Source organism: Diabrotica virgifera, chromosome 2 (assembly GCF_917563875.1).
Source record: "Diabrotica virgifera virgifera chromosome 2, PGI_DIABVI_V3a".
Classification (NCBI taxonomy): domain Eukaryota; kingdom Metazoa; phylum Arthropoda; class Insecta; order Coleoptera; family Chrysomelidae; genus Diabrotica; species Diabrotica virgifera.
Window position 1 is genome coordinate 38,632,363 of NC_065444.1, and position 27,039 is coordinate 38,659,401.

The following is a 27,039-nucleotide window of genomic DNA, read 5'->3' on the forward strand; positions in this document are numbered from 1 at the left end:
GGATTAAGATAAATGGTAAAAATATAAATAACATCCAAACACAAGTTCATTTTCCAATTAGTATAGAATATCTAATAAGTTCTCATAAAATGGAAATATTTAAATTACTCATTAACTACTTGAGAGAAACAAATATAGTCATTTAAGTGAAATAGGTATAAATATAACAAAACTAATAAATTGAGGTAAAAATAAAATAAAAATCTGTGGCTAACGGACCCGCATCCAAGCCATTTTTTCTCTCACACACACACAACATCCGTTATGCCACAGTATATAGAGGATCCACAGTAAAATCACTCCTCTGTCGGCGCTTTGATCTCAAGAAGTAATACCGGCAGTACACAATTGGTAATTCACCAGTGGTGAATGCGGGTTTTCCCTGTTAAAATCCGTACGTTTCTATGCGCCTAGCCATGCGAGAGTGGGGCAAAAGCGACTAAGAACATTGCGCGGTCGCCATGCGCGACTACATATTTTACTTCCAATTTTTCGGAGAGTGGTTCTACTGTCTGCTGACGATACAGTCATACAGTCATTATCGCTGAAAGGCCTGAGACAGACCTGCAGACGCTAGTAAACACAATTTGTGATACTGGGGACTAGTTTGGTTTAACGATAAACATAAAGAAAACAAAAACCATGGTTATCAGTAAGAGGGAAAGTCATTACAAGGATCCAGATAAAAAATGAAGATACATATGAGCAAGTAGACAACATGAACTACTTAGGAGTCTAGACTACGGAAGATCTAAGTCCGAAATCAGAAATTTGATTAAGAATAGAACAATCAAGAGCAGCCTTCTTGAAGATGAGGAAATTTCTGAGTAACCAAAGACTCAATCTGCCAATCTGAACGCTTTTCAGAAAAGCAGAAGATAGAGACAAACTTGCAATGGTTATAGCCAACCTTCATTAGTTAAGACGGCACTAGAACAAGAAGATAAAAATAAAGAAAATTTCTATTGTACGGAGGACACTACCGCCATTGATCTACCCGCGAATGGTAGAATCAGAAATGTGTATGTATGTCCCCACGCGAGCAGTTGTAATATTTCAGATTATCTCTTAACTTGTTTTGATTTCCATCTACCAACCTATAGAAGTCAACATGGAAATTTATCCCCACTCAAAGTAGAAAGAAAGAAAGAATGAAAGCAGAAAGAAAGAAAAAAAAACAAAATCAAAGAAAAAAGATAAAAATTAAGAAAAGGAATAAAACAAATAAGTAAAGCAATGAATCTGCAACATGTTATATTTATTTATTTATTTATCTATCTATCTTGTTAAGAGGTAAATAAAGAAGAAGCATACTTACTGAATGAAACGGTCAAATGCAGTATTGCCGAAACGAAGTCTCCAAACCTCAACGTACCGTCCTTTCTCATGTACCTCAAAATCAGAGTCGCTAATACCTCACTGCTAAGTTGAAAACCTACTTCCTGCAAAGCGTCCCGTAACCTTTCAGCTTTTAAAATTCCGGTTTTTTCCTTTGTGTGGTTTTTAAATGCCGTCTGCCAGAACTTCAGGCTGCACATGAGGTCTTTAAAGTCGCTAAATTTGAGTCTACCTGTTCCAGACATCTATAAAGTTAAAGAGATTATCTATAAAGAGTAACAAAAAATAGTAAAATGCAACAAAAAGTATCAAAAAGTAACAAAAAGTAACAAAACGTAACAAAAAGTAACAAAAAAAAAACAACAAAACGTAACATTATGAGACGACAAAAGCATGGAGATAATAGACCCAAGAGGTGTAAAAATAAACCTAGTAAAATGTGACCAAAAATAACAAAAACTAACAAAAATTATCAACAACTAAGGAACATATTGGTATTGTTTATTTTCAGCTTGATTTAGTTTTATAGAGTGCATTTACTATAAAACCATTTGAGATATTTTATTCAACTTACTTCAAAAGCCAAAATAATCTGCCTACAAACTTCAATAGAAGCACAACTCTTGATGTAATCATTGGGCAAACAGGCGTCCAACAATTCCTGCAGCTCAAACGCATTAACTGTTCTGTGTTCGTCCGCAAGTTGCAGGAAAACGGCTTCGTATTGACTAAAACTTTTGCCGTCCAGCAGCGGAGGGGCAGATACGACTGCCGATTTGAGAAGTTGGGGCACAGTGTCCAACAGTTTTAACTTTAGGGGTTTGCAGGAGTAAACTCGAAGAGTAAATCCAGATTCTTGACTAGGTTCAAATGTTGTTGGGATGATTAGATATCCGCCTTGTTCCAATTGGCATCTAAAACACAAAAAAATTTAATCTACATAGACAATGTTGAGTAGTCTTTTTGATTGAAAAGTTTAATATTTCTAGGGGTCGCCAAGTTCTTGAAAATTTCAAGATTTTGTCTTGATCTTGTCTTGAAATCAAGTAATTTTCGATTTCAAGACAAGACAAGAAATTTTATGTCAATACCAAGATTTCTTGTCAAGAAAACAAGAAATCTTGAAATATCTAGACTAATAATGAAAACTCCAGAACGTTTTTTGGAATTGATAAGCCATGAATAAGAAGGCCAGGGCCCCCGCTACCATATGTGCAAAGTGTGCAATGCACACGGGCGCCATCCTTTCGGGGCGCCAAAATCCAGGGTCAAACATTGAAAAATAATTTGCAAAAAAAAATAAAAATTAATTTTAAAACAAAAGTTAAGAAGTTAAATAGGATTAGGTATAAATACACACGAAACATATTTAAATTAAGTGACAGCGATCTTTTAAAACGTTGTTTTGTTCTTGAGGAATGACTGACAGATCAGGATAAGAAGGATAGGTATAGACTGCAATGATTTGTTTAATGCAATTAAAAAGTTATTTCCATTACCTGATGATACTGACCCCCTTAAGTATTTTACAATATATATTTGAAAACAATTTAATCTTCAACCTTCCAAACGTAAGCACTTCACTAAGAATTCTTTTGACTTTACCTGTATCTTTAGTTGCTGAGGAGCGATATTTTTCAAAGTTAAAAATCATTAGGGCAATGCTTCAAGAACGATTGCCTGGGCTAACAATATTAGCAATTGAACAAGAAATTTTTGATGGTACGTATAAATGTTAGAGATGTAATTGATGAATTTGCAACAGCAAAGTCTCAGAAACTCAGAAAATATCGCTACTTACTACAATCATTGATTATAAACTACCCATGTGTAGTTATTAATCAATGCTATAAGAGCCCACTAAATGGACGTGAAATACGGCGGTATCGTGTAATTTTCAGGGTGACCATGACCAACGAATTGCAAGAAAATTTGGATGTAGGTTCAAGGTTCTACCCTTATCCTCCACTTCAAGTTGGACTTGTGTCGTTGCGTTTCCTGGGGGGGGGGAGGGGGTGAATATTACCCCTTCTCGATGGTGAAAAAACTTAGGTTTAAAATAAGTCCAAAAACTAAGTGTTTTATTGAAAAATATTGTTACCAAAAATGTAGCTTATAAAAAAAGAAAAAAATGGTGTACCTATTCATGAAGTCTATAGACCTAGTAAAAGCAAAATTGGTGAGAAAAACGTTCTTATTCTTCAAATTTCAAATCAAATATTTCAACGTGAAATAACCAAAAAAATGAAGCACTTTTTGGGGAAAATTCATTAAAACTTATTATGACTTCTAAACTTCAGTTTTTTGCTTTATTTCAAGCACCTACCTATCGACCTACCTTCTAAAAAATAAATAAATAAACATGAACCCAAATGCCTAAGGGGCGCCAAAATCCTTTTTGCACACAGGCGTAAGCAGCCCTTACGGGGGCCCTGAAGAAGGCAGATAACACTTCTTATGGAGTCAACATCTAGCCGGTTTTTTGGCTGTGTTATTGTTAAAGCTGCTTTTGAAAATAGCTATGTAATTATTTTTAATGAGAAATAAGCCACAATTTTTACTAAAAAAATGATTTTATTAACGTTTCGACGTTAAAAAATATTATAAACGTTTTATTTATTTTTTAGTAAAATTGTGGCTTATTTTCCGTCAAAAATAGTTAATTACAAAAATGCCACAAGAAAATAGCTTCAGAACAACTTGAAAATAGCCTTTACACAGGTACAGATGTTGCTGGCGTTCCGAGAAAATCCTTGGCAATTTTCAATAATGACAGGTAGACAATTGCGTGTCTTCTCCAACAATCATTGAAGAAAGTTGACAATCATTGAAGGTTCTCAGATGCTGACAAAATTTACTGATCAGAAATCAGAACCCATTCTTTATCTAATATCTTGCAATGATTTAAATTTTCAATGTTATCGCAAAATATAGTCAAAGCATTTTTAACACTTAGACCTCATGTTAGCATCTCGAAAGTTAAATGACAGCTTGTAGGCACATCTAATTTTGACATAATTTATGGCCTCGCAAGTACTGTTAAGTTTAAGTTATATTTGCTTTGAGTTTTTAATTTTTTTGACAAGGTGCTTAATTCTACTTACAGGAGAGTTGAAATCTAGAGCAGTATCATTTATATAATTTTCTTCTTCGATCTCATCCTCCAAATAATCAAAATCCTTTACGATGTCTAAACTGTTGCGATTTGGTTCAACAACTGTTATGATATCCTGGACGGCTAAGTTTAGAATATGTGCGAAAAATACAAAATGTTAATTTTATTAGCACGCAACGCAATAAAAAGTTCGTCGGGGAATCACCGGACCGGGGAATCAACAGACCGGCTAGTCAAGAAATTTTAAGATCTTGAAATTTGTTGAGAATGTTGTTAAGATGTCAAGAAAACGCCAAGACAAGATTTTTTAAAATTTCTTGATTATTTCTCAAGACAAGACAAGAAGTTGTTATCAAGACAAGAATTCTTGTCTTGTCGACCCCTAAATATTTCTTGTTCATGAAAAATTACATAGTTTCTTCTGCTTCCGTGACAAATGTTGGCAATCTTTACCTTATCAACAGCGCGAAACACTGCACAGATATTTTGCTGAACCAGGTGCTGAGGTTATTTAACCAGAATGTTTTGTAGGAGTTCATTTCTCAATATGTCCAAAGTAGTAGTACCTTTCCTCTTAATTTTTCTAAGGATCTTTTCATTTGTGACCTGGTTAGTCCACGAGCTTTTAGGCATTCTCCGATACAGCCACATCTCAAATGCTTCCAATTTTCTGCATATATCTTCGTCCAAAATCCGGGATTCAACACCATAAAAAAGGACAGAGAAGACGTAGCATCGCAGCATATATCGCATTCGCAGCAAAATATACCCTGTTCGTGACACTCGAGCAGCCAGGGTACTGAAGCGTTTTTTCGACAAGTTATACCTACAGGAACAAATTTTAACTATTTCCTGCGTACGATCTGGCGGCCATTTTTATTTATAAACAATTAACTGTCAAAAAATGGCATTTCTCCCTTTTTTTTCAAATCAATGGAAAACAGTGACACTTATGATTTTTTTAGTACAAATATCTTTGAGATTATGGAAAAAGCTTTAAAATTACATATTACAAAGTTTGATATACTCATTTATTGTTAATATAATTGCGAAAAAAGGTCGGAATTGCAAAAAAAAATATTTTCGCAATAACTGTTGTAAAAATTAGTGTACAGGTTTGAAATTTTTGTCCAATGAGGGTTCTTTGGTGCTTAATATGTGATAAAGATTTCAAAGCGATTCATTGAATTTTTTAAATTTTATTCGAATTGTTTATCTCAGAGAGCATTTTTTTGCAATAACATAAGTCAGAAAACAATGACGTTAGAACCATTCCACAGGTGTCAAATGGAAGAGCATGAGCTATGTTTTTAACTTGAAAAAATGCATTTATTAGTAATAAATAATTATGCAAAAGTATCGTAAATCTTTCCTTATAAACTTTTTGGATCACTTTTTCCAAAAAAATTAACTTTTTTACCCCGTTTTAAGAGCACAACTACCAAGTAATGTTATTTATATCATAATCGATAAAAAATTGTAATAAATATATATAATTTCTTATATAACAAAATAAAAAGTTTATAAGGAAAGCTTTACGGTACTTTTGCATAATTATTTATTACTAATAGATGCATTTTTTATTCGCTTTTTTTAAACCAAGTTGAAAACATAGTTGATGCTCTTTCATTTGACACCTGTGGAATGGTTCTAACGTCATTTTTTTCTGACTTATGTTATTGCAAAAAAAATGCTCTCTGGGATAAACAATTTGAATAAAATTTAAACAATTGAATGAATCGCTTTGAAATTTTTATCATATATTAAGCATTAAAGAACCCTTATGTGACAAAAATTTCAAAGCTGTATACTAATTTTTACAATAGATACTGCGAAATTAATTTTTTTTGCAATTCCGACCTTTTTTCGCAATTATATTAACAATAAATGAGTATATCAAATTTTGTAATACGTCATTTTAAAGCTTTTTCCATAATCTTAAAGATATTTGTACTGAAAAAACCATAAGTTTCACTGTTTTCCATTGATTTGAAAAAAAGGGAAAAATGCCATTTTTTGACACTTAATTGTTTATAAATAAAAATGGCCGCCAGATCCTACGCAGGAAATAGTTATAATTTGCTCTTATAGGTATTACCTGTCGAAAAAACGCTTCAGTACCCTGGCGGCTCGAGTGTCATGGGAAAAACCTTATTATCCTGGACTATTGTGGCATTTTTCATAATCAACTATTTTCAATGGAAAATAAGCCACAATTTTATAGCCCAGTCGGGATAGCATTTGACCTTGCATAACGAGCTGCCCCAAATTTTGAATCTTTAGGGAGGGTCAATAGTAGTATAAATTTAAAATCTCGACTGAATTTTACCGTTGCGTTAGCCGCCATCTCAATTTTAAACGAGAACCATTTTTGCTCAATATCTCCGCTATTTTCAACTTTTCGACAAAAAATGTGGAAACTGAAATTGTTGAAAATGCGATTTTATATAATTTCGTTTATTATAATTTTTTTCTTGCGGTCGATATTTTCCGAGTTATCGGGAAAAAATAGTGACAGTTAGAGCATAATTATTGATTTATTGAATTATCTCGTTTATTACTAGTTTTACAACAAATTTAATTCTATACAAAAGTGTAGACAAATAAATTATGTACAATTTTCATCTCTTCCATTTTTTTGATAAAATCAATATTTAAGGTAGTACGTATGCGGTAAAGGCGCAAGTGTAAGACCTGATTGATATTATAGCAATTGTTTTTGTTCAATATCTCCGCCATTTTCAACTTTTCGACAAAAAGTATAAGGACTGAAATTGTTGCAAATACGATTTACTACAATTTTTCGAGATAACCAGTGGCGGGTCTACGAGGGCGGACTGGGAAAATTCCCCCAACAGGGTAAAAATTAAAAAAAAATTGTTGAAATAATAAAATATGTTAGCTGACATGAAACTTAATTATCGACAGACAAATTCGACCAATAAAACCCGCTAGTTAATAAAATTAAGTGAACTTAATGCACATTAGTTATTATTTATGTCTTTTATGTACTTAGTTTGGTTGGTGTTTCATTGGAAGTTTTAAAAATTGTATAAAATATTTCTCTTTAGTTTTGTTTATGTACAATTATGTCGTAAAGTTATTAATAAATAAAACAATTCAATAATTATGCTTCCCCTCCGCTTCCACTATTTTCCCCCTTAACTCGGAGAATATTGATCGCATAAAAAAATTGTGAAAAAGATATTGTAGGAAATTGTGTTTCCAAGGATTTTAGTTCCTACTATTTTTGTCAAAAAGTTGAAAATGAAGGAGATATTAAGCAACAACAGTTCTCCTTTAAAATCAATATGACGGTTAATGCAACCACGAAATTCAGTCGAGATTTTAAATTTACACTACTATTGATCTCCCCTAAACGATATAATTAAAAAATTTGGGACAGCTCGGAAACAAGATTCAATTCAGTAATTATGCTCCCCCACCACTTTTTACTATTTTCTAATAATTATGCTCTAACTGTCACTATTTTCCGCCATAACTAAGAAAATATCGACAGCACGAAAAAATTGTATCAGAAATGATAGAAAGTCACATTTTCAACAATTTTGGTTGATATACTTTTTGTCGAAAAGTTGAAAATGGCGGACATATTGAGCAAAAACGGTTCTCGTTTAAAATCAATATGGCGGCTAACGCAGCGGCGGAATTCAGTCGACACTTTAAATTTACGCTACTATTGACCCCCCCCCCTAAAGATTAGTTAAATAAAATTTGGGGCAGCTCCTAATGCAAGGTTAGGCCTGTTATTCGTCTAACCCGACTGGACTATTACCAAAAGAATGATTTTATTAACGTTTCGAGGAAAATAAAATTAATTTTTTTATAAAAATATTTTCGAAACGTTATTAAAATCATTTTTTTGGTAAAATGGTGGCTTATTTCCTTGAGGCTTTATTGTGGCTTATGGGAAATATGTGATTATTCTTTATTTATTACGGTGCCGAGTAAGTTGTAGTGATTCACTCTTTCTACAGGAGATTGGTTGACGTAGAGTTCACTTTCTGTTATCTTGTTCTTGCTATTCACCACAAGCTTTGTTTTCTTTACGTTTATATTTAGTTCATGCTGTTGACTGTAATGCGTGAATTTGTTCATATGGACTTGTTTGTAGGTCTTCTAGGTTTTTCGCAAATACTATGGTGTCATCTGCATCCCTGATGTTGTTTAGGCGGTAGCATTTTAGCAGAATATATTTTTCAGTTTCGTGCAAAGCTTCAATAAATATATTCTTTCACAGTATAGACCAGGGCGGAACTGTTTTGAAGTGGATGTGAGAGTTGACATTTGGATTTTTGCAGATAAAATTAAGTGACAACTTCAGTAATTATAATTGACTTATGCTCCTTCTCAAATATACCCGGAACATTAATAAAAAAATTAAAATATTTAAAAATTTCGAAAAACATCGATTTTTTCAACTTTCATTGCTTATAACTTTAAAACGATTAATTTTGGAACAAAGTCGTAGGGAAATAAAATAAAGATAATTGAATTTTGTATGATATACGACTGGTTTAAAATGTCTTAAATTATTACCCTTTCTGCAAAATAACAATAAATACAAAATAAGGGGGCAAAATAAGCCTGTTTTTATTCAATGTTTTTCAACCACTTTGGTTGCACTTAGAACGTTCGTAATTCGCTTAGAAAATTCTTACAACATCCGTCCACCAAATTTCATTAACATCGATATAATAAATTTTCCATAATAATTTTGCAATCAAAATTTTTTTAAAAAGTTCAAATTTTTTAAAAACTTTCTGAACAAAAAGTAGAGCATTTAGAAGTTTGCTAATTTTTTTACATATCAAGAGGCGCTCTACCTATCTAATACACTTTACAGAATTAAAATAGGATTATTTAAGCGATATGGGCGACTCTGGAGATAAATCCCGAAACAGGTCGATTTTTATATGTAAATTATAATTTCTTAGCATATATGTCATACTAGTGACGTCATCCATCTGGGTGTGATGACGTAATCGATGATTTTTTTTAAATAAAAATAGGGGTCGTGTGCTAGATTATTCGAAAGTTTATTCAATTATCTATTCATTAATATAGACAATAACATAATTATTTATACAGGGTGATCAAATTTTTTTAAATTGATTGAGACAAAAAGAAGACAGTATATAATTTATTTAATTCGAAATGCATTTTACTGTTGTCCTAAAACAGAAAAAAATATTTATTTGATAAATAACTGAAAAATGAATTTATTCCAACCAAACGTCCTCACTGCATTTGTTTATAAACCAAAAAATTATTTATAACTTTAAAACAGTGCTGAGGCCGCTTAAATAATCCAATTTTAGTTCTGTAAAATGCATTAGATAGGTAGAGCGCCTCTTTATATGTAAAAAAATTAGCAAACTTCTAAATGGTCTACTTTTTGTTCAGAAAGTTATTAAAAAATTGTAACTTTAAAAAAAAATTAGATTGCAAAATTATTATGCAAAATCTATTAGGTCGATTTTAATGAAATTTGGTGGACGATTTAAGTATGTTGTTAGAATTTTCTAAGCGAATTACTAAGGTTCTGAGTGCAACCAAAGTGGTTGAAAAACATTGAATAAGAATAGGCCTATTTTGCCCCCTTATTTTGTATTTATTGCTATTTTGCAGAAAGGTTAATACACTAAGACATTTTTAACCGGACGAATATGATAGAAAATTTAATTATCTTTATTTTACTTCCCCACGACGTTTTTCCAAAATGAATCTTTTTAAAGTTATAAGCACAGAAAGTAGAAAAAAAATCGATGTTTTTCCAAAATTTTATATATTTTAATTTTTTTATTAATGTTCCGTGCATATTTGAGAAGGAGCATAAGTCAATTATTATTATTGAAGCTGTCACCTAACTTCATCTTCAAAAATCCGAATGCCACCTCGCACATCCAAAAATAGATGTTTTTTCACAGATCCGCCCGTGTCTAGTAGATATTAAAGATTATATGAGACAAAATACAACCTTGCCTCACTCCACGCATGATTTTTACATATTCGGTGTCTTCACCTTCAACAAGATTTGCGGTTGATTCCAGTAAAAGTTTCTAACAATTCTTATATCTTGATTGCTAATTACTGCTTCTTTAGTTTAATATTTCTTGTTCATGAAAATTCCATAGTTTAGAAGCATGGAATTCTTCATATACTTGGATTCTCTAATATAAAACAATGTTTCTAATAAATAGGATTATCATGAAGAAAATAAAAAAGTGTCTCACCTATGGCTGACTTGTCTGCTGTTAGTATACTGCGAATTAAACAGAGATTTGTTCTTCTTAAAAAATCCCTTCCCAATTGTTTCGTTAGTGTTTTTGGAAAGTAAATACGACGTAAATCCTATAACTTTGGGTTCCATGATGCTGTGTTGGTTTAGAGACACAATAACCTCTTCCATCTCACTCAACAGGAGGTGAAGTTGAGGATTAATATGAAAGGTGTCAGGGTTGTTCCGGCAACCTACAAAAAATTCAGAATCTTGGTCAATTATTGAGTAAACGACACCTCACATTTGAAAATATAATGTCACTCAAATGAAATAAAATTTTCCGATATATTTCAAAATAGATTCGTCTCCAAAATACAATCATTTCATATCATTGAAACAACTTTGAATTTTGATTAATAACAGCGTAAATTAATATAAATAAATCTAAAATCAAATGGGAATATACTTGAGTCAAGGAGAGAAAAGAGATTTTGTGAATCGTCAGATCATATCTTTCTTCAGGTATTAAGGAAGAGGCTTAATCCTATCTTATTGATCATGAAGTAGGTATACTTTGGTCGGTTAGAGGGGAAAGATATGAACTACTTCAAATCATATTGGAAGGTAAAGTACAGGGCAAAAGATCAGTAGGAACACGCCATAACTCGTGGCTGAAGGACCTGAGAAGATGGTTTGACCGCTCATCCGCAGAAATATTTCGTGCAGCAGTTTCCAAAGCTACAGTTGCCATTTGGATCGCCAACCTTCGAAAGGAGACGGCGCCATAAGAATAAGAATTTTGTCAGTCGTATAAAAGTATATAGTTTCTCTAATCGGCCTAGCTCACGCTGGGTTAAGCTGTTTCAATAGCCACCAGACTTCAAAAATGTAATTTCGATAAACTTTTTACAATTTATGCCGTTATTATTCAAAATTCAGAGTTGGGGCAATGATATGACAGGAATATAATTTCGAGACAAACCTATTCATGTAAATTTTATTGCATTATCAGTGATATTATATTTTCCATAAGTGCGGTATCTTTTGTTGAGTTTGATTTACTATTGTCTGCTTTTAAACCAAGAGGAGTAATTCAAATTTACCGCGCCGTGATGCTTGTTTGTAATTGGTCCAATCTCAGGCACATTTACTCCACTGTTATGAAATTTTGACACTGTTGGCATTTATGAAAGTTTGATACTATTATAATTTCATAGGTTAGTTAAGTTACATCGGCGATTTTTTGTGTTTTCTGCGCTGTTCCTTTAATTTTTAGGTTTTTGGTCTGCTTTTATACAAAAGCAGTTGTTTTTATAACACTATAACGATGTATTAGTATAATATAATGTTTATGTATCTAAGGACGACATGATCAATAAAAAAGAAGATGTAGGTATTTGGTGATTTTTCTAGTGACTTTCTTGGGTGTGAATCTGTCTTTTTAGTTTACTCCTCCTGGTTTAAAAACAAACCGTAGTTTCGAGTAAATGTGTCATTTATAATTAATCAAAAAGAACTAAATACCAAAAATAAAACATACTATCCATCCTACCTCCAGCTGAAACTCCTTTTTGCCAGTTTCCTTGGAACAGCCTCATCTGCCACGTGTTTTTACTATGCAAACTGGGCTCATCTCTGCTGGTATCGTTGTCCAAATGTACTACTTCTAAATGAGAGAAAGTTTTAATGAATTGAGAAAATGGCATCCAGAATTCTCCATCTTGGAGCTTGCTTTCTATCCTGTCGAGTTCTTGGGGTGAGATATCTGACCTAAACGATAAAAAATCTGTATTGTCTATAGCTTTCTTGCTAGTAAAGTTATATTTACCATTCAGGAGAATCTATAAAAACAGGTGATGTATACTCAGGCGACTGACCCAAAGGATTCTTCACCTTCAGCAGCTGAATCCCCTCGCCGTTAAACGTTTCCGTTCTCTCTATAGAATATATCCTATAATTTATACCTATTTGTACTCCATTTTGTAACTTCTCAGAAGCTTGAGACCTGACTGACTGATTCGCTGCCTGAATTGTACACGTCACGATAGAGGTCATGTCCAGTAATTTGTATAGTAACCTCGCGCACGAATTGGTGTCTTGTCGAAGAGGAATGTTTTCGGTTATTCCCCCCGTGAGGTCTGCTAGACCGTCTAATAGGGATCCGTATTTAAGGGCTTCATAGGAGCCATGTAGTCTGAGAAAATTAATAATAATATTAGAATACACATATACAGGGGGCATCATTTGAAATTTTGATTGGGGGGAGGGGGGCAAGCATTATATATACAATACATTATAAAATATATGCAAACATAATACAAATAAATCACTATAGTAATAAAATTGATGTACTTTTTGTAAATTTTAGGCATTTCAGGGTCAGGGGGGTGCATTAAATGACCCCCGTGCACATATACAATGCTTTTCAGATAAAACTATCACCATTAATTAATTTTTGAACCACTGATTTTTAGGAAAAGCGCAAAAACACGTCAAATAATATATGAAAGGGATGATATTATGCCATATTTAAGCTTGCTGGGAAAGCCACTTCCTCACTCCCCGTATTATTCCTTTATTTTTTTACATTACTTCTCCCTTTTTTATTTTATATTTGGATTCTCCTTTTTGTGGTGATTTCAAAAATGTATAATACATTCGTCTTGAAGTGGTTAGTTTATGAGATAGATATTTTTTCTTATAACAAGATAGTATGTCTCTCACCTTAATTGACTGTAACAAAATAGGTTGTAGCATAATTTAAACTTTTTAAATATTTTACCGTACTATTTGTAGTACCTTCAAAAATTTTCAAGGTTCTACAAATAGTACGGTTAAATATTTGTATGTATACACCGTTTATAGGCGTCAACGCCCTTCCGGTAGGGATCTATGGAGGAGTGTCACCGAGCCGCAAGCCCTTATCCCTTGCCGTACGGCTCCTCCATAGGCCGATCAGACACCAGCTTATTCCAGACTAAGTCGTAGATTCTTTTTAGAATTTTAGACTACGACGTCAGCCTTTTTATTTTTCTATTCACCGGGCTGGGGCACGAACCTCGATCGCCTCGACCGCATATCCACTATAGATTTGTCAATCGTGCGCCTCAGTCCGCTTGGCTAATCTTGGCACGGTTAAATATTTAAAAAGTTTAAATGATACTACAACCTATTTTGTTACAATCAATTAAGGTGAGAGACATACTTTCTTATCTATAAACATACTATCTATAAACTAACCACTTTAAGCCGAATGTATTATACATTTTTGAAATCAGCACATAAAGGAGAATTCAAATTTAATATAAAATAAAAAAAGGAGAATTAAAAAAAAGAATGTGTGTGTACTTTGTACGCACGTAAGAAGTTATACTTTTATTATATGATTTCAACGAAATTAATATACTTTAAACAGTTTATTTATATTTTATTTAAATGTTAAGCTCATAACATGTATAAAAAAAATAAAAAAAGAAAAATTTTCATTGGAGATCGAACCCGCGTATATTAAGGTGCTTTGAATTGAAATCGAAGCGCCTTAGCATTTAGCCACGCCCGTCATGTGGGAAGATAGACCAACTGAACGTTTTAAACTTTTTGACAGTTCTGAATTTAATCAAACTAGTTTGATTTTTGTGGAATTAAAATATTAAAATACAACAAAACAGAGTAAGAAAATAATATATTATATGAAGATTGGTAGAAATTTTGTTGGTAATCAAATTACGTAAATCAAAGCATTACCTACAAGATAGCTACTTACATTTTACATTTTCCAAATAGGTACCTATGTAATTTTTTATTACAATACTGAAACGTTTACAGTTACGTACCTGTTGCTTTTAAAAACTATTTAAAATTTAAAAAGTCACTACAATTACATTTTACATTTTCCAAATATGTACCTATGTAATTTTTTATTACAATACTGAAACGTTTACAGTTACGTACCTGTTGCTTTTAAAAACTATTTAAAATTTAAAAAGTCACTACAATTATAAACTTGCTTTTGTTTCTGTCCTCACAACAATAAAAACTAACATACACAACATTTGTTTACCCATAACCGACATATTGAACAATTATTGACAAGTTATTGTAATTACCCAATCAGAATCCATTATCGAGTGATGTGTGATAGCGAGTAGACGTGCTTTGCCCGTGCTCCCAACAATTTAACAGTGAAATCAGTTGAAGTCATATTAGTATTACAGTTTGGTCATTTGTAAATCATCGAATTTAATTTCTATATAAAATGGTTGTAACTAGAGAAATGAAAGAAGAAATTGAAAAAGCAGTTCAAGCAGCAGTAATTAGTGCTTTCAAATCTGAATCATTTTTAAAAATTATTACTACAAATGTGACCGAGGCAACCATAAAAACGATAAATGAGCTTGAAAAAACTAAACAGCTTAAGTGATAAGATAAAAATAATGGAAAGTGAACATCAAAATTCTATAAAGCAGGTTAACCAAGAGTTATCGGATATGATAACGGATAATCATAATTTGAAAGGAAAAATTAATATATTGGATCAAGCAAATAGAAAATTTAATCTCAGAATCTTTAATTTAAAAGAAAAATCAAATGAGAAGGTAGAGGACGAAATTATTAAGCTTTTAAAATCAAAAATAAATATCGATATAACTAATTATATTGAAGTATGCTACAGGGTTGGACAAAAACAACAGAATAAGGATAGAGGAATTTTCCTCAAGTTAACAACGTATGAAATGAAAAAGAGAATTTATGCAGGAAAAAAATTATTTAAGGGTACCGGCATCGTTGTTAGAGAAGATCTAAGTGCTACGAACATGCAATTATTAAACCAGGCAATAAATAAAGTGGGCGCAAAAAACGTTTGGACTATGGATGGAAAAATATACATACAAAAAGATAATAAAATTATTAGTTTAAAAGACTGTACTCATCTGGAAAAAGTATTTACGTAGTAATTGTTGTTGAGTTTGTTATGATGGTTCACTAGAAGTTATTTAATTTATGTTAAAGAGTAATATTTGTTTTAGGTTTTTAGTTACAATATAATATATTATGAATAATTAAGGCTTCTTGTCTAAATTCATTATAGGTTGGCCGAGCTGGAGGTAATTAAGCATGCCATCAAAACAAATTCTATGATTGAATTCCTTAATCTACTAGATAACAATTTAACAATTGATACAAATATTATTAGTAATATGGAACAGTTTGTTGGTGAGAGTGACACGGACAATCTATCAGGTATGGGTATTGTTCATTTTAATATTCGTGGGCTCAGAAAACATCTTGATGAATTAACCATATATGTAGCTACTATGGAAAAATATTTTGATTTAATTGTTCTCTCTGAAACGAGAAATCTTTTTGAGGTAAGCAATTACAATATTCCTGGATATAATCTGTTTTATAATGATTCTAAAAAAAATATATGTGACGGTGTTGCCATCTACATAAAAAATTCAATTAATGCAGACGTTAAAGTAATATCAATAAATGATAACAAATTTCTTAGAGTTATATATTTATTAAATTCTACTTATTCTAAGTATTCATTTGGTGTAACAGCTTCATACCGATCACCTTCTAGTAAAATTGATACTTATATTAACGATTTAGAATCATATTTCTCGCAAATTCAAATGATGGATATTGAAATACATCTAGGTGATATCAATATTGACTTACAAAATCAAAACTCTCCCGAAACAGTTATATATTTAAATAGGCTAAATATGTATGGCTATACTTCTTATATTAATAAACCTACAAGAGTAACTAAAAAATCAAGTACTACGTTAGACCATATATTTATTAGACAGAATAGCGCAGTACAAAATTCGTTTAGAATTGATCCTGTAATTTTTACTACTGATATGACAGATCATTATACACCGTTTGTATATTTTAATACTGAAAATGATAAACCGCTGTCCAATTTAAACGATACCGCCCAGATAATAGATTATAAACAATTAAACGTAAAATTGTCCGGTGAATCATGGAATGACTTATATTCAAGTAATACAACGCAAATTGTTTATGATGAGTTTATAAATAAGTTAAATAATTTCATCATAAACTCAACAAAAACTATAAAAAGAAAAAATAAAGAACAATGTAAAAAAATTAAACCCTGGATTAGTTCTGGTTTAATAGTGTCTATTAAAACTAGAGACAATCTAAAGCGAAAACTATTAAAAAACTACTCTATTGAACTAGACAAAGAATATAAAACTTATCGAAATCACTTAAGTAATCTAATTAAAAAGACAAAAAATGATTTTTATAAAGCTAAAATTAATGAAACAAACGGTGACTATAAAAAAATGTGGTCTATTATAAATGAAATTTCAGGTTGCAAAGTAAACAAAACAATCAACTTGAAAATATTCCGTTGATTAATACACAAGGAACTCAAATAACTAATAATATTGAGAAATCAAATATGTTTAACAATTATTTTACAAGTATTGGGCAAAAAATGGCTGATAGTATACAAAAACTACATTACCACCGGGTTTTGAAAGAGACTTAGAATTACAATCATCAATTTTCTTGGAACCTGTAAATATAAATGAAATTATTTTACTAATATCTAATTTAAAAGATAATAGTGCGCCAGGACCAGACGGAATTATTTCGAAATTAGTTAAAAATATTCATGTGCACATTGCTTCTCCATTAGTTCATATCATTAATCTCTGTTATACAACAGGAAAAATCCCAACACAATGGAAAGAATCACTTGTAACACCTGTTTTCAAAGCCGGTAATCAAAAACAAGTCGACAATTACCGTCCTATATCAGTCATTAATAGTTTTTCGAAAATTTTTGAACAATCTCTCAAAAAGAGACTAATTACATTCTTTGATAAATATAAAATTATAACCGAAAGGCAATTTGGATTTGTGAAAAAAGCTAACACAGAGAAAGCTATAATCGATCTTGTTGATCAAACAGTACAATGTCTAGAAGAATCAAATAAATGTCTAGCAATTTTTCTGGATCTCGCTAAAGCTTTTGATACTATATCACATGAGATTCTTCTAAACAAATTATATAAAAATGGGGTAAGAGGTCAACTGTCAACTTTAAATCTTATTAGTAATTATTTATCTCAAAGAACACAAAAAGTTAAAATAGGTAATTGTATTAGCTCAACTAAAGAGATTACTGTTGGGGTACCCCAAGGAACAGTACTAGGTCCGATTCTATTTATACTGTACATTAATAGTATAACCGAAATTCATGGGTTTTCAGGGCGAATTTTATGCTATGCTGATGACACAGTCTTATTATTTAAAGATTCAACATGGGACCGCGTATGTAAAACAGCTGAATCTGGCATAAGTAAGATACAGTTATGGCTTAACCACAATCTGCTCAGTCTGAATATAAAAAAAACTAAATATATTACTTTTTCTCCCACTATGTCTTATCAGCCAACTAATATTAGTTTAAAAATTCATAGTTCAGATTGCAACAGTGTGCAGGTCCCTCTTTAGAAAAAACTAAATCTATTAAATATTTAGGAGTTATAATTGATCAGCATCTGAGATGGCGTGAGCATGTGGCACACGTTGCAAAAAGAATTAGATCCTTAATGCCTAAATTTTACTTATTAAGAGACATTCTCTCAAAAAAAACCTTGAGTATCCTATATAACTCTTGGATTGAATCTATAATACGATATTGTATTGTTGTTTGGGATGGTACATTTAGTAATACCTTACATATTTTACAGACAGCTCAAAATACACTTCTTAAAATAATATTTAAAAAAAGTAAACTTTTTTCCACATCACTTTTATATAAAGAGCTAAAACAAATGAGTGTCCGATCTATTTATATACAGCAATCATTAATTTGGGTATTTTCCAATTCAAGTAAGTTAAAAATAAATCAACGTCAAAAGTATACAAGGACAACTCAACAACTTTTGGTTAAAGTACCATTTTTCAGCAAGACAATTACAAAACGATCACTATTTTATTATGGTCCAACTCTATTTAATTTATTGCCAAAAAATATAAAAACAATAATAAATTATAAACAGTTTAAAAGAACCATAAAAAATATGATATTAACTAAAACAATTGAATTCAACATTTTCTAAAAATTAATTTTCTAGCCAAACTGTCTTCTAGTAAATATAGTTGCGCCATGCCGATTAGGTCTTCTCTCCTCTCACTTTCAATTGTATTTTGTCAATCATAGAGTATGTAATTTATACCAGCCACAAGTACTTACTGTTTAAAATTGTACAATTGGATTGTACACCTTCAGGGATTAAGGTTACAATACAGGTATTAAGTTGCCTAGTGTGCTTTTTCCCTGAAGTGGGTGCATTATATTAAATATAATATTATTGTTAATTACAATGTACAAAATTCTTCTTTGGAAATAAAATTGAATTGAATTGAATTGAAAGAGCACGTATAACACTTCAGCTGCGCCCAGGACCAAGACTTTTGATGAATTCGCGCACATATACATTTACTCCCAAACGTGCCTAAAGAAGTATAACTTTAAAAAAATTAAGGGACGATATGGGGGGTGAGGGGATGCCTTTCCCAGCAAGCTTAAATATGGCATAATATCACCCCCTTCAAATATTATTTGACGTGCTTTTGGCTTTTCCTAAAAATCAGTGGTCTCAAAACGTTGTGAAGTACCATCTCCGTATAAGAGAGGCGATAGTGTAGCTAGCATTAAAGTGAAGTGTATACTCGTACTAGTGAACTAATATAAGAATTCTGGGGGTTAAGACCCCGAAAGTCTTGATGAAGATTCCAAATAAGGAATCGAAAACTAATCAAAGCAAAATTTGATGTGTACTCACTTTGCATAAGCTTTTTCTAACAGACCAGGCCAAAAATTGTCGGTTTGTGACTGCAGGAAAGCGAGTTTTCCGTGAACGGTTGGCAATCTGTCATCGACTAGAACTTCAGTCCATTCTCCGCACCACCACAGGCGAAATCTGAACACTCCGCAGTACTGTTCGCCAAAAAACGATTGATCGGCGGGTACTACTCGGTAAAATAAGCCTTTGTTGAGGTAGAGGATGCCCAGGCACGATACCAGCCACCTATCTCCTAAAAATTTTCAATAATGCAAATACAGTAAAACCTGTCAATAACGGTCACTAAAAATTACAGCACTACTGGCCGATATAAAAAGGTGGCCGCTAATAGGTACCAGGTTTTGTAGTCCACAAATTTTGGTTTAGGGAACTTTGAAACTGGCCGGCTAGTTCAGGTGGTCGGTTTTGACAGGTGGCCGTTAACACAGGTTTTACTGTACATACAAGTTCCATGGTTTACTTCATTTCCTTAATGGTGTTATGAATGCATAATATTAAGAGAAAAATTTAACTCCATTCGTTTTAAAAAACAACCTTGTGAAAAAATCAAATATACTTGAAAGCAATGTGTAAAGTAATGATAAAAATATATTTACCCATTTTGCCTGGACTAATATCGAAAGAAGTAGGAGCATCTTGAATAAAATTTGGTCTGTTACACAATTCCTGAAAAAAAATCATATTGTACAAAAAATCATATTGTCGGTACTACTATGTAAGTATTATATTAAATTAATAAAGTTAATAAATTTTATATTAGTACTTCATTCCGAATTTCTTCCAGTTTTCTTTGTGTGTTGTGTAATTGTTTATATCGATTTGTTGTTTTGTTGTTTTGTGCTAAGATTGCTAAAGGAGCAAATCAGCCCAACAAGATGATAAGGATAATTAAAGACATTAATAGGAAGAACAAAACCAGAATAAAATTCGAGAATGAACTAACATTGGATGTAGAAATCAACTCGGGAATTAGACAAGGGGATAGCTTGAGCCCATTGCTTTTTAATTTAGTAATGGACAAAATCATAGAAACCATTAAAGGTACTGGAAAAGGATATAAGATGGCGGAAAAACAAATAAAAATCCTCTGTTATGCTGACGACGCAATCTTAATCTCCGAGAACGAGGATAACCTACAGCGAATGGCACAAACTTTCAATACAGTGGCGAAGAACTACAACATGAAAATATCAACAGCTAAGACAAAATTCCTGGTAGTGTCAAGGGAACCCATAAGATGCAAATTAGTAATTAACAACGAACTAATTGAACAAGTCTCGAGATTCCAATATCTAGGAGTCGAAATATTTAGTTATGGAGATGTTAAAGAGAGCGTCCGAAAGCAAGCAAATAAAGCCAATTACATGTCAGGATGTCTGAGGGATGTCATCTGGAGAAACAAAGATATGAGGTTAGAAGGGAAAGTACGCATATACAAATCATGTGTAATACCGATCATGACGTACGCGACAGAAACAAGATGTGACACAGCAGAAACCAAGAGGATACTGAAAACATTAGAAATGAGAACGTTGAGGTCAATAACTGGGAAAACACTGAGAGACAGAATACCGAACGACAGAATAAGAGATCTCTGTAACATACAAGATATACATAGTACGGTGGGGAAGACAGAGACGGCGAGAGTGGAATCAGCATGTGACGAGAATGGACAGCGAGAGAATAGCCCGTATAGCCAGGGATTCGAAGCCAACAGGCAAGAGACCAATAGAAAGGCCCTTTAAAAGGTGGCGAGATAGCTGGCAGTCAACATCACAGCTACGAATACAAGCTCAAAATCGGCTAGGAACAGGTCAAGAGGCCTAATATAAGAAGAAGAAGATTTGTTGTTTATGTTGTCTTAATTTGTATTTTCTTTAACCTTTCTATATTTTTTGTTTCTACTACAGCGATTACTTCTCCTGTTTTTGCCGCTTTTTAAAATTTTACTTGTGTCTTTATTGCTTCGACTATAAAAGTCTCCATTTCTTCCTTTATTTGGGCCATGATTTGTGTCTATTCTGAGCCTAAATAACATCATACTTTTTCCTTATTAGTTGTTTTCTCCAGTCGATCTAATTTTTCTTGTATTTGCTTCGCTTTTTTGTAGCTTCTAGTTGTTTCTTTATTACTTTCATCATCATCATTGGCTCTACAACCCATGGTGGATCTTGGCCTGTTCCAGAATCAGCTTCCATTCCTTCCTATCCTTCGCCTTGGTTTGTCAATTTCGTACTCTTATGACTTTATTTGTATTAATTTATTTTCTTCATATTTTCGCATTAATTTATGTATCGTTCTAATGTCCCTTCATGTATCTGCGTCTATTGTTTACCTTCATCCTAATCATGTTCTTTTCTATATTTATTTTCTATTTTTGATAGTTCTCGTTGCTCAGAGTAGCGAGCTTTATTGGGGGGAGAGGGTATGAATATCATTATTCATTAATAGAAAAATAACAGGTAGATAACAATTAGATAATAGTTCGATACAAAGAAATCACTATACTGAATATTAGGAACAGCAGAATCATATGGCGCCAATAAATCTTGACCTGAGACTTCTTCTTTGAATATCGTGCCCGAATTTTGGGCGTGGGTAGCTTCCATGACAATTTGCCGATATCGTTCTCGCTCTTTAGCGGAATGTAACAATAATTATTCATCTGCTGATAAGCCAGTCCATTGAGAAAGGTTTCGGAGGATGTATATTTCTTCCTACCAATTCCTCTTTTTCCGTCAATCTTTCCGTTGAGTATTAATTGCAGTACCTATACAGTATCTGCTACCTCTCATCATCATCCAACCAATTCACGTCCACTGCTGGACATAGGTCTCCCCCAATTGTTTCCACACTTCACGGTTTTGTGCTCATTGTTGCCAGTTTTTACTAATCCGCCTGATATCATCTGTCCATCGTGTAGACGGCCTTGCTCTACTGCGTTTATCTTCTCTTGGTCTCCATTCCATCAGCTTTCGTGTCCATCTTGAATCTTTCAGTCTGGCGACGTGTCCTGCCCAGTTCCATTTAAGCCTGGTGATACGTTCTATAAAATCTGCGATACCGGTTCTTTGTCTGAGATCTTCATTTCTTATTTTATCCCGTAGGGTTACACCCAGCATGGATCTTGCCATACGCCTTTGAGCAACCCGCATTTTCGACTTTGTTGCCGTGGTTAGAGTCAGTGTCTCTGCTCCATATGTCATTACCGGCAGCACAAATTGATCAAACACTTGTCTTTTCAAACCGATCGGTATACTGCTCCTAAATATGTCTTTGAGTTCCGTAGGCTGCCCAAGCCCAAGAATCTTCTTTTTATTTCGCACCTCTCATTATATGCCCCAGATATTCACGTTTTCTCTTTTTTATTATCTTCATCAAGTCATCTTCGCCTTGACGTATTCTGTTTAAGACTTCTCTGTTTGAAATGTGTTGAATCCATGATATTCGGAGCATTCTACGATATGACCACATCTCGAAGGCTTCTAATTTGTTATAACAACTAACCTATAAAGAACTCTTAATCTTAAAAAAACACATCAGAGGATTAAAAAACACTGCTAAAATTGACGAGTTTGCCTATTTGCTGAAAAAAATTTATATCTTCAATAAAATGAAATCATAAAAAATAGTAAATAAAAATTTACATGAGCAGTAAATTACATACCAAAAAAAAGATAAGTTATTAATGCGAGAATTATTTGTCTTTATTTTAATTTCTTATGTTTTGTAATAACTTTTCTGACTTTCATGAGTTTTACTGTGTCATATTTACGATGTTATTCAATAAAACATATTCCTAGTGCACTTGTATTAACCGTTTGTGTAGGTTTTAATGAATGTGGATTAAAATATATTAATATTCAGCAGATAATATTCTATATAACGACAGCAGGTTATTATTCACCTTGAAAATTAGACTTGCATATAGAGATTGCGTTTTATATCCCATAACTATGTGTGTTGTAAATGTTGTTTATAAATCTCTTGAATTAATGTTGTATTATTATCCTTCATTTGCGTAAAAGTTTGTATCTTCCTCAAGCGAACTATATATGAAGCAATTTTGAAATGGCTAGGAGTTCTTTAGGTATAACGGGAACACTCGCAATGTTTATGTTTAGTTACTTTACGCATGTAAAACCTGAAAGTGACGTAGAATTGGTCGTATATTTTGACCTAACTCTATCGAAATGACAATATGGTAGATATAACCGAACAAACGGGAGTAGAGAATGAAATAAAGTCCAAAAACCGGACATGCATCGACCACAAACTTAGTAAAAATACCTACTGTATTAATGACTAAGTCTGTTCTGCAGCGGAATCCCCAAGAAAAAATAAAAATAGGATGCCAAGTGCAAGAGAATATCAATTATAGCCAAGATAAGAGATCAATGAAGATCTTGGAATAAGGAAAAGGCAGTGGCGGCTAGTGACCTCAGTATGCGGGTAGGCTACACATATACTTCGGGTAGGCGACAAAAAATATCCTACAGTTTGTAATACATTTTGAGCCGTCTTACAATACTAAATGTAATCTATGAGCGCAACAATGTGTAAAAATTGCTTTTGGAGCATCTACTTTAATTTTTGATTGTAATCCGTTTAAAGAGCCAGCCATTACACTTGCACCATCGTAAAATTGAGCAATTAATTTATTTTTGTAATCATATGGCTCAAGCACGTTTGAAATTAAACTATATAGAGCGTCTGCAGATCTATTATCGCTAACATCAAAAAACCCTAAAAATCTTTCTGTTACCTGACCAACTTTGTTAACAAAACGGATTGTTAAAGTAAACTGTGATTTTTCGGTTATATCAGTAGTATCGTCAGCTAGTATAGAAAAAAATTGACTTTCATTAATTTCTGTTGAAATTTCATTTTTTACGTAATCGGCAAGACAATCTATTAAATCATTTTGTATTGTTTTTGACAAACCCGTGAACACCCCTTCTATTTTTAACATGATCCTGGATTTCCTGATCGCGTTTAACTACTAAATTAAAAATTTATTTAAAATTACCCATGTTTGAAGAATTATGGCTCTCATCACGACCGCGAAATGTAAGTTCTTGTTTTGCTAAAAGAATTGTAACATCAATTTCTTCAACTTCTTCAATCTTTTTCAACTTCTTCATTATATATCTTATTAGATAGAGAAATATGTCCAGCGAAAGCACTGTCAGTAGTTTGTTTATTTTTTTCTAACATTTTTGCTATTTTATTGTAGATATTGTGTCAAAATTTATAAATTACAATTTTGAAATAAGTAATTTATATTAATAATTTATATTATTGTACTACATTTGAAGAGGGTAGTCGGCGCCTACCTTGCCTACCCCAACGGGCCGATCCTGGGAAAAGGCCTCAGAACAAAATAAGACACAAAATACCTTGCAGCAGTTCTTGTGATCGATCCTGTGTGCATGCGAGTGAGAGGGGTCTTATTCGGTAATTTAATTTACGTTTATCTGTAGAATTGGTTTCTATATATTTATACAGTTGGGAGTCTCTGGGCAACATATCTTGTATTTAATTTTTTTTGACATTTTTCAATATCATTCCTTCCCTGATTAATTACACCTTCTACACTCGGGTGCAAAAAAATCGATCCACTAAAAATTTGGTCATTTTTGTTGTCTCGAATTTCCTAAACCTGTTGTCCGATTTAAGTGATTTTTTACCATGTTACAGCCTTATTCATTAACAATATCGCGGTAATATTATTGTTGCTAGACAGGTAAACTATCATTGTATACCGGGTGTACGAATCAAACTGTGCTTTTTTTCTCAAAGTTCGCATCACCTTGTGGATTATTCTAGCGTTTATAAAATACTGAAATTAAAAACCAACAATAGCCTCAGGTTTTCTTAACATTCTGTTTTTAGATTTATTCGCTTGTGTTGGATAATAAAAAAGTTAGGTACTTTAACAACTGGATATGTTCGTCATCTCTGTTTTGTTGGCCGTGCATAGAATTTAACGAGGAAAATAATAGTATATTACTTTATGAGGCGGAGAAGCATGACTTTTCTTGACGCGCCCGATATTACGCGCCGAACGAAGTGAGGCGCGTAATAGAGGGCAAGTCAAGAAAAGTCGCTTCTTTGCCGAATAAAGTATACTATTTTTTCTTCAAACGTAGCAATTTTCAACCATAAATAGTACAATTCATACGCTATTTTTACTCGAAATTAACTGTGACAACTATCAAAGTCGTCTAGATGTTAGAAATTAAAATAATTAAGTCGTCGGTGGGATTTGCGTCTCCCTGGTTACAGTTGTTTAACAGTTGTTTGCAATTATTATTACGACGAACTTCAGCAACACTTTTAATTGATGGAGGCGGAAATCTAGAATACCTCAAACGACATGGGGGCTGGAAATCAAGCACGGTTGCCGAAGGATATATAGAGGATTCAATAAGAAATAAGAACGATAATGCTCAAAAAATTTTAAACCCTCATGATTCGCCAACATCGGGAATGATTGCTGAAAGTTGTGCTCGACCATCAGTATCATCAACAATTACCAATGCGTATCAAGAGTCGGGAACATTTTTGCACGGTTTCAATTTTGAAAATGCCTCATTAACTAATTGTACTTTTAATATTACTATAAATAAAAATGATGTTTAATTGTTGTTAATGACATTTGTATTGTTGCTTTGTGACATGTTTCATATTGTTGCCATGACGTTTTTGCCCGCTGCCGGCGGAGACATCAAACTTTGACAGGATCAAGTTAGATAAGTAATGTCATCATTATTTGACGTTTGAAGAAAAAAATATGTATTTTAAAAGCCGATCGCAACGAAATAGTTACAAATGACACAATTTTAGAAAGACCTTACAGATGCACCCTAGACCTCAACATAAAGTTGAGGGGGCTAAGCTGGGGCCCCCGAGACCATAACATAAAAATTTAAATTATTACCTAGGAAATTAGTTATTTTGGCGTAATAAAACCTAAAATGCCATTGGAAGAGGAGGTCCGGGCTAAGCTGGGGTCCCCAATACCTTTCGTAAAGGTATAAATTGTTACTGAGAAAATTAGTCATTTTGGCGAAACAAAAACTAAAATGCAACCGGAGTATGGGCACCCCGTCCCAGCTATATTGTCTTAACCAATTTTCCCCAGGCCACATATTGGTACGTGAAAGGAACCACATTGTAGCCGAACAATGTACTTGCATAAAACAGATAAGATGATACTTGCAAAATTATTTAACTTGAAATAAGGTGATTTCAAAATTTTTGAAGTTATACTTCTTTAGACACGAGGGTGAATTTTTTACATTCCCTGGCGCATGCGCACACCGACAGTATGGTATTATAGTCGCTACATCTTTATGTAGCGCAAATAAGGTGTGCGAGAAAAGAATATATTATTAGTGTTTTCGTAAATATATTTATTATAATTTTTGTGTCTTTGGATTTGTCTTCCTCGGGAATAAGATATTTTATAATAA

The 27,039-nt window shown here is 32.7% G+C and overlaps 1 protein-coding gene across 2 annotated transcripts in view; it reads right to left on the reverse strand.

The window, feature by feature from the left end:
- LOC114327676 (calpain-C) overlaps window positions 1–27,039 on the reverse strand; it is a 136,192-nt gene that overhangs the window by 966 nt on the left and 108,187 nt on the right. The window contains exons 3-9 of one of the 2 annotated variants that reach the window (XM_028276362.2): window positions 20,158–20,227; window positions 19,541–19,793; window positions 12,526–12,891; window positions 12,250–12,467; window positions 10,711–10,948; window positions 1,913–2,252; window positions 1,319–1,583 (exon numbers count right to left, since the gene is read on the reverse strand). In XM_028276362.2, the coding sequence (XP_028132163.1) occupies window positions 1,319–1,583; window positions 1,913–2,252; window positions 10,711–10,948; window positions 12,250–12,467; window positions 12,526–12,891; window positions 19,541–19,793; window positions 20,158–20,227 (1,750 nt within the window). Of the gene's footprint in view, window positions 1–1,318; window positions 1,584–1,912; window positions 2,253–10,710; window positions 10,949–12,237; window positions 12,468–12,525; window positions 12,892–19,540; window positions 19,794–20,157; window positions 20,228–27,039 lie in introns of both variants that reach the window. The other variant, XM_028276361.2, reaches the window with a different exon arrangement.